This window comes from Salvia hispanica, chromosome 1 (assembly GCF_023119035.1).
Source record: "Salvia hispanica cultivar TCC Black 2014 chromosome 1, UniMelb_Shisp_WGS_1.0, whole genome shotgun sequence".
NCBI classification, from domain to species: Eukaryota; Viridiplantae; Streptophyta; class Magnoliopsida; order Lamiales; family Lamiaceae; genus Salvia; species Salvia hispanica.
Window position 1 is genome coordinate 35,270,962 of NC_062965.1, and position 14,434 is coordinate 35,285,395.

The 14,434-nt window shown below is 42.5% G+C and overlaps 2 protein-coding genes across 2 annotated transcripts; one reads left to right on the top strand and one right to left on the bottom strand.

Annotated features, from left to right (window-relative positions):
- Nucleotides 1-6,680: 6,680 nt before the first annotated feature.
- On the top strand, nt 6,681-9,643 carry LOC125207087 (acyl-coenzyme A thioesterase 2, chloroplastic-like). Its single transcript, XM_048106335.1, has 5 exons — nt 6,681-7,088; nt 7,816-7,993; nt 8,060-8,529; nt 8,777-8,905; nt 9,342-9,643. The coding sequence occupies exons 1-5, from the start codon at nt 6,699-6,701 to the stop codon at nt 9,483-9,485; spliced, it is 1,311 nt and encodes a 436-aa protein (XP_047962292.1). The 5' UTR covers nt 6,681-6,698; the 3' UTR covers nt 9,486-9,643.
- A 19-nt stretch (nt 9,644-9,662) lies between these two features.
- Nucleotides 9,663-14,165, bottom strand: LOC125206988 (formin-like protein 1). Its single transcript, XM_048106230.1, has 4 exons — nt 11,301-14,165; nt 10,998-11,221; nt 10,660-10,904; nt 9,663-10,570 (listed from the first exon to the last, which is right to left on the bottom strand). The coding sequence occupies exons 1-4, from the start codon at nt 14,051-14,053 to the stop codon at nt 9,782-9,784; spliced, it is 4,011 nt and encodes a 1,336-aa protein (XP_047962187.1). The 5' UTR covers nt 14,054-14,165; the 3' UTR covers nt 9,663-9,781.
- Nucleotides 14,166-14,434: the final 269 nt, after the last annotated feature.

The following is a 14,434-nucleotide window of genomic DNA, read 5'->3' on the forward strand; positions in this document are numbered from 1 at the left end:
ACACTATGGAGGTGTCAGATAATTCAGGTAGTTCTCAACCAACTAATCTTGATTATAGTGAAGAATCATGTGAAGATTCTACATATGATGAGACACTTGATATGATGGTTGAGAACTATGTACAACCATCTCTTCGTGGGGAGCAACCTGTTCCCGACTATGTGCCTGAAGGGTTACCAACTTACCATTTTTTCGATCATTACCATGTGAAGGCCGCTGAGGTTACATTCAGATGACCATGGAGTGGGGGAAGAAGATGTGTGGTATTGAGATGATCATTATATGAGACATAGATGTGGGAACGAAATTTGATAGCAAATTGCAATCGAAAACTGTTGTAACATTATGGCATGTGGGAACAGGTCGGATGTATGAGGTTATGGATAGTAAATCAAGAAGATGACATGAAGTTCGTAGGGACCCATTTGGTCCGAAAAGAAAAGGCAAGGACCTCGGCTAACGACACCCATGTAATTGGGAGGTTAAAGCAACGTTTAAGAAACGCGATGGTAGTTGGTCCATCAACTCATGGGTTGATCGTCATTGTTGTATGGGAGATCACGATCCAAGTGAACATGATAATCTTACATTATCCATGATTGCTCTCTGTATTCGGAATCAAATTGAAAACGATGTTGAATTCAAGCCTTCTGCGGTAGTTACATATATCAAAGATAAATTTCACGTGAAAATCAACTACAAGAAAGCATGGTATGCTCGCAAAAAAGCTATTGAGCTTATATATGGTGGGTGGGAGGGGTCATTCAGACAACTCCCTATCTACCTGACTGAGTTGCAAAGTCAAAATGCTGGGACAATCGTTGAGTGGTTGCATGACCCTATATTGAGTCAAGGTAATAAAATGGTGTTCCGCTACGTATCCTGGGCATTTGGGCCAGCTATAGAGGTGTTTCAACTAGCAATGCCGGTTTTATCAATTGATGGGACTCGCCTGCGTGGAAGACTGAAAGGTAAATTACTTGCTGCAGTTGGTTACGATGCAAATAAGAACTGTTTGTCTGTTGCTTTTGCTATTGTTGATGAAGAAACCAATGAGAGTTGGAATTGGTTTTTGAATCTTGTCAGAGTACATATTATAAAGTATGAAAAATAAGTGTGCATAATATCAGACAGACATCAAGGCATTATAAATGCCATGCACTCTGATGTGTGGAAAGAGGTACCAGTAGGTTATCACCGATACTGTTTAGTGCACGTCATATCGAATGTGTTACAAAGACACAAAGTCCCCGAAGTGAAGAAATGGGTATGGATAATGGGTGAAGTAATTGAGGAGCGGAGATGTTGGACTGCAAGACGTGAATTTAAGTAGGACATCTAAAAAAGGAATATGCGACTAAGTTTTATAAAAAATTTCGACAGAGTTTACCCTATTTATTAAACAAACCACCTGTAATAAAACCAAATAAACTAAGTACAAACACATCGCGCAAAAAAAAAAAGACGAACTCAATTCAAAACCAATCCAATAACGGCTTACTTAAAGGATGATGGTGTATATTTAGTCGGGCTCTTTCCTCTGTTGTCACGTCTAAACCTTCTAAGTGGTAACATGTCCATAAATGTCCGAGTGAAACTCGGTCTGGAGCGTTCCTTGTCGGGATGCGATGTATGTGCACTACGACTAGGGCGATCCAGTTGTACACTACTCCTAGGAGGGTCTATATGTTCAGTGCTCGTGGGGCGCATGTAGGCACTACTCCTGGGACGATCCATTTATGCACTACTCTGTAGAGCATCATCATCAATTTCCTCATTTGTTGGAGAGTGCATGATATGAACACCTGCAAAGAATGAATCTCGTGTAGTAGGCTGGTGTGTAGTAGGCTGCAATGGTAACCCAGCTCTATCCATTAGAGTCACCCAACTTGACTGAGGCGCGTCTGACCAGGTAGGAAACCAACTAGAGGCATCTGGTGCTGGTGAATTCTGCATTTGTGGCTCATTCTCAACGTTGTCGACGAGTGTATCCAAATCCAAGTTGTCATCAGAATTCATATTTTCTTCATTTGCGGCTTGTGATGACCCTTACTTGTCTTGGGACATTCTGAAATGACGTGAATAACCATGCCCGCCTGTTCGGACACCTCTTTGACCACTACCCCGAGCTCTTCGGATAAAATCCCGGGACATATCCACCAAAGTTATCAAATAGCGGCTATGGCAGGGATATGGCGCTATAGCATATCAGTTTTTAATGAAAATGTCATCGCCACAACGATACATGACAATTTTTTGTGGTGGCCGCTATGCCCGCCACGGTCGTGGCGCCATGGCGGTATTGTAGGCCAATTTTGACTTTTTAATGGGGTTTTTTACTTTTTAATTGAATTTTGCATAGGCCCAAAACTAAACCAGCCCACCCCAACAATTCTAACCCATTTAATATTTAATTAAAATGAAAGACTAAACCCTAATTCAACCAACGGCTACTCATTCCACAATCTGCCGCTTCTTCCATCTCCATTTCTTCCACAATCTGCCGCCCAGCCACTCGTCGCCGCCTCCAGCAGCCCAGCACCCTACAGCCTCCTACTCACAATCTGCCTCCTAAACCGAACTCATCCCCACTCAGCCACTGCCCAGCCACTTTCCGCCGCCGCCGCCTACAGCAGCCGAACACCTTCCAGCAACAGCAGGCCTCCAGCGACCAACAGTCAGCTCCTTGCATGATAAGAACAAGCTTAGTGCAACCGATGGATTTGATCGTATTATTCTCGATGATATTGATGAGAGCAATGAGTGGCTAGTTGGAGAGTTGGATGATGATGATGATGATGATGATATTGATGGTAGTAATCATTTGGTTCATGATGATGATGATACACTTGATTGGAACATGGTGTATAAGGCTTCGGGTCTAGGACATATACAGGTCAAAGAAGAGGAAATAATCTTCTACATCTAGTTCAAGTTGTCTTAGAGTTTCTAAGAAAAAAGAACCTATCATACCTAGAAAAGGGAAAGGGGGAGGGAAAAGGCTTGAGCTTGTAGATGAAGAATTGGAAGAGGAAGAATTTGAGGATAGTGTAAGTGGAGATCAAGAGGATGAAGCAAGGGAGGATGAAGATGAAATGGATGCCGATGATAGTGATGATTAACTAGAAGACTATGTTGAGCTAGATGATTGATGTCTATAGAGCTTATCATGGTTTTATGTTTTGTTGAACACTTGAACTAAAGACTTTAATTAGTAGACTTTTATATAATTGCATTCTATTTTATGCTTTATTACATATTTTTAAAGTTTTTAATGTTATATTTTTATTATCTTCTAATTTTTTGAGTTATATATGAATATATAAATATTATTTTATATATTTAATTAATGACCGTCATATCCCGCCATACTTATACGCCATATTCCTGTGGCATTTTTCGGGCGAACCGCCATGGATAGGCATACTGCTTTGACAACATATTATCCACATCAGTGCGCTATATGGAGGGTAAGACCGTACGTTCAATCTCACCGCAATCATTAAGGCAGTCAAGAACAACTCTGTTAATACCATGCATTAATTCTACGGCGTCCGCTGGGTCAAAACCGAGCGTGATGTGAAAACACGGGTTAATGTCTGAAGCTGTAACAAATAAAACGTGAATAGTTAATAACATAAATAAATAAAATGAAAAAACAACTATAAAAACGATACTCACGCAAAGTGTTGATGTTGTTGCACCGGTGTTCATTCTCTCATCTGGAAGTCTACCCGACTGAGTGATGTATGTAATAGTTATTCTGTAATACCACTCCATTTATGCCCGAGTTCTAATCACCTGCACGTGGTCTTCTAAAGGTTCCATGTAGTGGTTAGACACAAACTCCGACCTTCTCTCCCAATGTTGAATGTAAGCCTTGCTCTCATTAGCCCAATCCTTTTTCGATTTTCCTTACGATTTGTTTTGAAGTGATTTTCATTGAAATCCAATCACGCATTTCTGGAATGAAAGGAGTCCTTCCAAATTGTCTCACAACACGCTCAGGCTCATGTGCCTCGACAATTGCCCAACACACCATGTACGTTACTGATCTCCATGTATTGTTTATCTCGAGGCACATGTATGGCAATTGACGATCCACATATGGCATCCAAATAAACTACAATAACAATTTTACATTAAACTATTAGAAAAACACATATAAATCAATGAACACATATATATATGAAAAAATTCATTTTACTTGGCTATTTTAGAGTAATGATAACTGTTCACGATAATGTCGAACAAAATGTCTGGGCAATTTGTTTATCATATATGAGCTAGTCCACCTACAATGCGGAAATTTTCCAATTTAATATGTTGTCATTAAATATACAAAATACTTAAACAACAAACTTACGTTAATGCACATGGAGTTTTGTCTGTATGCATATGTGTCATCACAAAATCGGGTCTCAAAGTGGGCATTCTCTCCCACACCCACAGCTGTAGGAGTGCTGTCGGACCTCCAATGTCTTTCATTTTACCCATGGAAGCCTCACAAAGGTTATGATATGACGTAGCAAGTGCAGCACTTGCCCAACTAATCATAGAGGCAACCTCAACATCTCGAAGTAGAGTCAACCACATCAAAGGTATCTTACACCCTGAGCCATCGGGTAATATCAAGCCCCCCAATAGCACAAGCACAATCATACGTGCCCGTTTAATGTAGGGTTCATCTTCTAGATCATCATCCATCGGATATTCCATCACCATCCTATTTATTAGAGCCGATGCCAAAATACCGTTTTCCTTCATCTCACTTTGAAGTGGATAGAAGCCCAACATTTCACCACATAGACTCTCCCACCCATATTCAGAAAACTATTTCCTGTAAAAGGAAATCCATCTACACGTAGACCCCATAACACTTGAACGTCCTGTAAGGTAACAATAACTTCTCCTACGGGAAGATGGAAGGTATGTATTTATGGTCTCCAACGTTCAACCAATGCTGTGATCAGAGCATGATCTACATCTAGATACTTCCCACATAAATAAACTCCACCAAAACCAAATCTATTGACATAATCAATCACACGTTCGTGATGATTATCTATTTCCCAAAAATGCCCCTCAAAGTGCCGAATCTTGAAAGGAGTTGTTTCCTCGCCAACCCACGCCTTGCAAGATATGTGACTATGTTGATAATGCAATACAAAAGGATTTTCTGGTCCATATCGCGACATCCTAATATAATCAATAATTAACAACATGTTTAATTATAAAGCAAAGTTCTATACAAGAAAATATTTCACTACTTTCTCGTTCTATTGATATCAAAATAAAAATATAACTTTAATTTACAAAAATTTAACAAATCTTCGTAGAATTAATAAAAATATAACTTAATTTAAATCTCATGCTAAATCAAATAGTATGAAGTATTTAAACTAACCATAAAGAATTTATGCTTCAGAATAGGCAAGCCTTAGGCATGAAGTCATATTAGATGATAACAAGGCCTTTTCTTCCCAATTTGCAAACCATCTAAATTAATTAAAGTAAAACCAAATTCTACAAAAAATTCGACACCAAATTCAATAATTCAACCTAAATTAATTAAAGTAAAACCAAATTCTACAAAAAATTCGACACCAAATTCAATAATTCAACACCAAATTTCAAACTATGAACCCTAAATCTATACCCAACTAAAATATAGCAATAATAATCGAATTTAAGTAATAAAACGACACATTTATACTCTTCCATTTCTCTCCTTTTTTTTATATGTATATTTCATTCTTGTTGTGCTGTATTTATACTTACAATATAAAAACATATATTATAAAATATTACAATAGTTATGATAGTTTCTATATTCAAGGAATACATGTATGAGGTTAATGCGTGTATTGATAAAACACACTTGACGCAAATGCATCTTTCTTTAAACACGCGAGAGGATGATGCGTGTTTGAGTTAAACACGCGAGAGACATACGCGTCTTTTCCTTCGACGGATTTTTTTTTTTTGCGGGTACAAACGGCGTATACTTACTGCCAGAAGGTAGTTTCATGGAATTTGGCCGTAAAAGTAAGGGTAGCTATATTGTTGACTTCAATTAATAGAGAGCAACTCAACAACACCTTCCACGATTGTAGTGGATCTTCGTGTGAAACCCGACTGAATTCTACCATGTACAAGGATTGAATTTAGTAGAATTTCGCAGCTATCAAACATGAAATAGAGTTTTTATACATTGTATTTTTATGGCTTTTCAAGAATTAACACCCCTACCATTCACGCCCTTAGTATATATAACGCCCTTAGTATAAGGGTTGGGTAAATGGATCAATCTTAATTGAACGATGCAATCGGTGCTTAGGCCATCTCTAACCATTTATGCCAAACTCAAACCCATTTTTGAGTATATGTCACACCAAAAAGTAGTTTTACTCTAACCATTTACACCATTTTTGAGTATTTCTCTAACAAAATTTTATAGTAAACGCCATATTTGGTGTTATTCCATTGAAAAGTCCAAAAATGAGTTTAAGTTTGGTGTATAATTGGAGAATTATCTACACCAAAAATAAGTTTTGATATACGGTTGAAGATGGTCTTAGTATTAAATTGAACGAATGTAAAAAAAAAAGAGATTAAATTTTTGTTTCTTTTATAATTTGAAATAGTAAGAGGTTATTGACAAAATCTGGTAGCATAGCCACTCAAACTTGAGTTCAATGGAGGCCGATTCCTCTCCCTCCTCAAATCCAATCCCCATTTTCTCTACTCTCAACTCCCAATTCGAAGATTCAACCAAGAAAAATGTCCCCAATTCTTCAGCTAAGAAACCCTTGAATTTGTGGCCGGGAATGTACCACTCTCCGATGACAATCGCGCTCTGGGAGACTAAATCTAGCATTTTCGAGAGGCTTCTCGACCCCCCTCTTGACGCGCCTCCCCAAACGGAGCTGCTCACCAGAACCCCATCGCAGAGTAGAATGTCCATTTTGTACAACTTCTCTACCGATTACATTTTGAGGGAGCAGTATAGGGATGCTTGGAATGAGGTCAGAATTGGGAAATTGCTTGAAGACCTTGATGCTCTTGCTGGCACCATTTCTGTCAAGGTACACTTTTTCCCAAGATTCCATTTTTAATGTTTTTATGCTGTTTTTTTTTTGGTACTTTGATCTATGTTTTTGTGTCTTGTGATTGAAACATTAGAGCAATTTGATGAGTTTGTTGTGCTTAGCTTATAATGATGTTAGGATATTGTTTATTTGGTTTAGCTCTTCACCATTACTAAAGAAGATATGTTGGAGGACTGGTAGGTTGTGATTGTGAGGATTTCAACCTGTGATTTTGTGGTGCATTAGTTCCCTCTGTTGTGTTTGTGAGTGAATAACTGGTGTCTGTCATTATCTCCTCCGTCTTCTCGCATTATTATGATTTTATCAGTGCCGCCAGAAGTTTGCAGGATTCGAGTAGTCTTAGTGTTGGTGTGTATGATTATCTTCCATGTGCTCGTACTATCTTATGACTTTATCAGTAGCTACGTTATAGCGCCAACAGATAGCTTGCAGGATTTGATGTTTTTGTGTGTATGCGTGTGATTCTTTCTTCCCCCCGTTCTTGCACAATTTTGGTTTTATCAGCAGCTACATTGCAATGCAAGCAAAAAGCTTGCAGGGTTTGAAAGTGTATGTATGTGTGCGTGTTTTTGTGTGTATGAATAGCTTCTGTGTGTTCTTGTACGATTTTGGTTCTCTCAGTATCTATGTTGCAATGCCAACTTGCTAGAACCTGTGCTGTTTCTTGTTGTAATATTCCTTTTTCGTCTTTGTTGATTATTAGCACTGTTCAGATGATGATAGCACAACTCGACCACTATACCTTGTGACTGCTTCTGTTGACAAAATCGTGCTAAAGAAGCCAATCAGTGTCAATGCTGATCTCAGAATAGACGGTGCTGTTACTTGGGTTGGTTATTCGTCTATCAAGATTCAGCTCGATGTTACTCAGACCACTCCTGGTAATATCTCAAGCCTACAGATTCCACCGCTTCTCGTAGTCTGACCAATTCTTTTGTGCTCTGCAGAGACGGCCGATCCTTCTGACCCAACCGCTCTAACTGCCAACTTCGTCTTTGTGGCTCGTGACTACAAGACAGGGAGAGCTGCTCAGGTGAACCGCCTCGTCCCAGAAACCGAACGGGAGAAGCTGCTCCATAAAGAAGCAGAAGCAAAAAGTAAAGTGAGGAAGAGGAAACTTAGAGACGGGGAGAGTGAGATGGAGAACGGGGAGATGAACAAATTTGAAGCTTTACTAGCTGAGGGAAGAATATTCTGTGACATGCCGGCCTTGGCGGATAGAGACAGCATCCTTCTCAAATACACTTGCCTTGAGAACTCATTGATCTGTCAACCTCAGCAGAGAAACATTCACGGCCGTGTATTTGGAGGGTTTCTTATGCACAGAGCGTTTGAATTGGCTTTCTCTACAGCGTATGCCTTCGCAGGCATAATGCCATCTTTCACAGAAGCTGATCACGTCGATTTTTTGAAACCAGTGAGTGTCTCGAGATGAACTCTGTCTAAATTTTATTTAGAATTCAAAGTCTTCTGTTTCCTGCCACACCTTACCAGATGTCCACAACGTGATATCCGTAGCAAGATAAATTTACTAACCCTTAACCTCCCAGAAATGGCTGCAATGTTCTTTAAAAGTTAGCTCTTACTTTTCTTGTTTCTTTGCTTGCTTTGTGCTACCTTCGTTTTGTTTTCTTGAAAAGTTAATTGCTTTGTTGGTAATGCAGGTGGACGTTGGAGATTTCCTTCGTTTCAAATCATGTGTTTTGTACACGGAAGCTGAGAATTCGGACCGACCTCTAATCCACGTTGAAGTCGTTGCACATGTCACGAGACCCGAACTGAGATCTAGTGAGGTATGTTTCAGCTGAAAACTATATTTGCAGGAATTTATAACATGTTAATTCATGTAGTAATTTGCAGTTGCATGTAAATACACAAACTTTACCCAAAATCGAAAGGTATCTTCGAGATATGTCCAACTGTACCTATGGATTCCAAATCGGACTCCGGACAACCGAATTAGTGGGCAGCAAAATTTAGGCTCATGCCAATTTCCAAAAAATTAAAAGTTCATGTATTTTGACCAAAAAATCAAAGATGGTTAAAAACCAAAATTTGGTTATAGTTTGTGACTAACAGGCACTAACCCTTTATGATCTTGGAAATTAATACTTATCAATTTGTCGGAGTCATGTATGTGTTAAATTGAATCCATTGAAGGAGAAATGGTGCTAAATAGAATGTGTGATTTTGTGGAGAACAGCTTAGAGGTGCTGATTTGGTTTGCAGGTGTCGAATACGCTGTACTTCACCTTCACCGTTCGGCCTGAGGCAAAGGCAAGAAATGCCGGGCAGACGATCAGGAAGGTTGTGCCTGCTACGGAGGAGGAAGCGTGTAGAATCATTGCTCGAAAAAGTGCTGTTTCTTTGTAGGTCTGCAGAAACTATTTGATCATCGCTTGTAAAGAGAAGGGGATTTAGTTGGAAGAGAAAATGTAGGCTTTGTAGATCCTTCTGATTGTATTATCTCTTGCTTTTTGTCGAAATTGTAGAAATTATTCAGTAATGACAAACTTATTTACTTAGCTGCTCGTGACTTGTATGTTATCGTGGAAAAATAAATATTTTTTTCATCTCTTTAATCTATATCTGTTATAGCTACATAATATCACATTATCTATGAATTTAACACATCAAACATGCCCACGGATAACCATCACCAGACTCGCCTACACATTGAGGGGAAGGTTCTCATCATCCAACGAGGCGTGCTGCCGCCTCTGAAACGTCCCTGTCGCCTGCTGCAGCATCGGGTTAACTGGGACCGGGAACCTGTGGGCGGAGCTGATGATGGTTCGCTCGTTGATCATCCCAACTTCCTTGCACACGCGGTCCAACACCGTGAGGAAGTCCCGGACCACCATGAAGATCCGGAACGGGTGAGGCTCCTCCATCGCCGAGTTTCCATGGAAGTACTCAGTTATCTCCTTCACCAAAGAAAGTGCTAAGCTCTCCTGTGCTTGAATCCTGCAAATCTCCTCTTCTGCATTCTTGCAGAAGCCATTCATGGATTCTGCAAATCTATTGCTGCTTTCATCCAATTCAAGAATCTCCTTGACATTTCTCATCCCTTTTGCAAGCTTGGCGACGTAGGTGCTGAGCACTTCCGCGTCCATCACAGCGGCTTTCTTCACGCTGGAGAGCTCCGAACCCAGAGCTGACACAACTTGGAGGCCGAGCTTCCTGCACTTGGCGTCACTGCTTGCCGACAATTCCTCCACCACCACCTCACCAGAGAGACGGGCGCCCTCGCTCCTTATGATCTCCTGCACGACAAAATGCAGAAGTGTGGTCTTCCCGTCTGCCCCCTTGACATCCACGAGCTTGAGGAGTGTGTCGAGCTTGAAAGCATGAGCATCACCGCGGTTTGTCCCCACGTTCATCCGGTTCCCCGTCTTCAGCACTGCTTCCAGAAGCTTCAGGAACATCCGACTCGTCCTCAGCTCCTCGCAGGCGGCCTGAATCATCAATTTTATACATTATACGAACTTGAAATAGGAAATCAAAAGCTCGTGTTAATGTGATTTAAATGAAATAATATATATACCTCCAAAGTCGCAAATGACTTTATCAGGTAGTCAACCTCGGATTCGAAGTTGGAAGCATAGAGCAACGCTTCTACTCTTCTGAAAGCGTGAGGTATGTCGACAACTGCCTTCAAGAACCTCTCCGCAGGCCCAAGCTTAATCGGGGACTCATCTTTGTATTCTCTCAGCTTACGCTCCTCCTCCTTGCTCGGAGCCATCTTCAACAGACTCTCAAGAAGTTCAGCCCCGAGAATCTCTGCATTGCCTGTGTTTCAAGCCCAAACAGGCGATTCTTGAATGTATATGTACCACAAAATTCTTATCAAAGTTAAAGCGAATCGAAATGTTTATAGAGTACCTTCCAAAAGGCCTTCGCAAACTTCTTCCACAGTGACATGGAGTGCCTTCAACAAGATGGCAATGTTTTGCGATTTCTTCGGGTCAAGAACCTTGTCGCTACTGTCATGGCCCGGAGGGGGGAGAACTTGCCACCTGCTTGCTTCGTTTGGATTTGGATTTGGATTTGGATTTGGCTTCGGAGTGTTGACAACAAACAACGTCTCGATCATCTCCTCGTTCAATCTGCAAATGAATTAAATGAGAACACCGCAGTCAACATATAAAAGTACTCCTAGCAGGAAATTGTTGAGAGAAATTGTACTTGAATGAGCTGCATTTAAGATGATCCCACACCATCTCCCTATCAGAACTAGCTCTCACTTTATCCCAATGCAATGCCTTCAATTTTGGCTTGGGATTCAACTCGTCTTCGTCGTTATCGGAGGGAAGCTGCATTGGAGATATCGACGTGCAAGATTCAAAGCCGATTGGTTTTAGTGGATTGATCAAGGCGGGTGGATGAAGAGGATTCTTGGCTGCTACCGGGGTTGGGGTTGTTGGGCTTAGCCATGCTTTGCTCTGAGGCAGGGGCGGAGGAGGAGGTGGAGGTGGAGGGATGGCTAAAGCTGGCGGCACTGGGGGCGGAGCAGATGGAAGGACATCAGGGATGTATTGTGGTGAAGACTCCATATTCCGATCAAAATCCTTCAATGTGGTTGGAAGTGTTTCTTCACTTTCTCTCTGGTGTATCTCCTGCGATAATGGCGGCAGATCATGAAGCTCGGGGCTGCTGATCCTTGCCGGAGACGCCACCAGAGATTCAACATCTTGATTGGAAGCATTTGAGATTCTAGGCGACGTGTCATCATTTTCCCCTGAATGATTTTCTGGTGGTGAATGCGATAGAGATTCCGGCAACATTACATCTTCCATATCCGGTGAAGATGTCCGGATTTCGCCGGAAATGCGGTTTTTAGGGCTGCTGAATCCCATCGGATCAGAGACATTTGAATTCCTCGGCGATGATTCAGCACTACTCAAATATCTCACCGGAGATGGTGGTATGAAGGCCAATGGCGACGCAGATTCTGGCAATACCAAAGCTTCTATATCCGGTGATGCCGGAAGTGCATCGGAGTTGTGCATTGCAGGACTGGTGATTCCAACTAGAGGTTCCGCGTTGTGATTGCTAATATTTGAAATCCTAGGCGATGATTCCTCACTGCTCAAATATGAATCCTCAGCCAACGGCGATGTAGATTCCGGCAACACTAAAGCTGCCATCTCTGTTGGAATGGAAGTTGAGTTGTGCTGTTCGGAACTGCTGATTCCCACCGGAGATTCTATTTGGTCGGAAGCATCCGAATTCCTCGGAGATGATTCCTCGCTTCTCATCAAGCAATTTTCTGGTGCGAGTGAAATTGAGGGCAAAGGAAGTGCAGATTCGGATATCATTTCAGCTACGTTTCTCACCGGAGAGTCCTCATTCCAATACCAAACGTTGAAAATCGGCGTAACTTCAGATGCAGATTCCGTCGCGGACGATTCCTCAAACTGATCTGAAACATTTGAGTTTCTCGGCGATGATTCCGCACTCGATGTCGGGCGTCTTTCTAGCGATAATGAATTCACCGGCAACGGCGATGGCGATGCAGAATCTGGAACCGTTAAATTACGTATTTCTGGTGGAGTTGGAAAAGTATGCTCGAGAAGACTGCTATCTCTCACTGGAGATTCCAAGTTTCGATCCGAAACATTCGAATCCCTAGGCGATGAACTCAGTGGAAACTGTGTCGCATTTTCTAGAGCGCTGTTACTTCTCGCTGGAGATTCCACATTTCGATCCCAAGCATTAGAATTCCTCGGCGACTGTTCCGGTGAGGATGATGTAGCCGGCGACGGAGATGACTGAGGGTCCAAATCTCTTGTTTCCGCCGGTGCTGGATTAGAGCTATTGATTCTAGCTGGAGACTCCGGTTTCTGATCTAAAACACTCGAAACACTCGGAGAAGATGAGATCGGCGATGCAGATTCCTGAATCACCGAACCCCGCGCCTCCGGCGGCGACGGCATTTGCGGAGGCAAGTGTGCAACAGTTTGAATCTCGATTAAATCCGGCGATTTAGGGATCGAATTGGTCGGAATCTGAGTATTCGCCGGAGAAAGGGAGAACGACGCAGACGGCGCCGGAGAGCCCGATCCATGGATAGAAGAAGAGTATGTAGAGGAAGAATTCGAAGTGGAGCCATTGAAATTCTCCTCTTCCACGGCGGCGAAAGTTCTCCTAGAAGCTGATCCGTTGCCGATCGAGCCATTAATGGAGCCTTTAGGAGAGTAAAACTCCTCGCTCTCATCATCCTTACTCGAAATAACTTCAGCATTGTTGACCGGCCGCATGCTCAGCGGCGGCAGCGGACGGAGCTCCGGCGAGTCCAATTTCCGCGAATCAGCAGCATTACTGTAATTAGCTGTAGTTGCAGTAGCAGCGGCGGGGGCAGGAGCAGGGGCGTGTGAATTGACTAAAGTGCCGAGGTAGAGGAACTCAGCGCTGGATTGCGAAGGCCGGTGAAGCTTTGGAATATGGCGGCGATTGGGAGCCTGAGCCTGATTGAACGAAACCACGCTGCTGGTATCGGAATTCGGAGGTTTGGATTGATCGAAGTGAGGCGATCGAGGAGAGGCGGTGCGGTGGCGGAGGTGGAGGAAGACGGCGAGGGAGACGACGGCGATGGCGGCGACGACGGAGGCGACGGCGGCGATGATGAGCTTGGAGGAGGTGGAGTTAGGTTTGGAGGGGGCGGAGACGGTGAGGGAGGAGATGTTGGCGGGGAATGAGGCGAAGGAGGCCGGGGAGGGGGGCGGAGGGGGGGTGGGGTAGGATTGGAAAAAGGGGGCAGAGGCGGTGAAGGGGTATTTTGGGGGAGAGGGGGCCGGGGGCGGAGATGGGGGGGAGTCTTCGGGAAGGAGGGGTTGGTGGAGAATGCGGCGGGGCTGGGGAGCGAGGGTTGAGGATAAGGGGCGGAGGGTGAAGGATAAGAGTAGGAGGAAGAGGGTGGAGGCGGCGGCGGTGGGCATTTTGTGGTGTGTTTTTTTTAGCTTTGGGTGTGTGAGTGAGTGTGTGAAATTTTCACATTTCTGCACACTAGTACTGAGTGTGTGTGAAAAGGGGAAGAAGCTGAAGCAGTGGTAGTGGAGTGACAGTTTATAGGCTAATAGTAATAGACTATAGTAGTCATTATTAGGATAATGATGCCCGGAATTGACTATTGTTGTTTGCTTTTATTAAATTTGAGTATATATATTAGATCCCAGCGTCATGATTCTGTATTCATTGTCATATTATTGTGTTCGTATTTGCTTTATGTATATACATGATGATAAAATACAGATGAAAAGAAACATGGAAAATTTTGAATTTTCGGATGTTTATCAAATTTTGAATATGAATGAAATAAG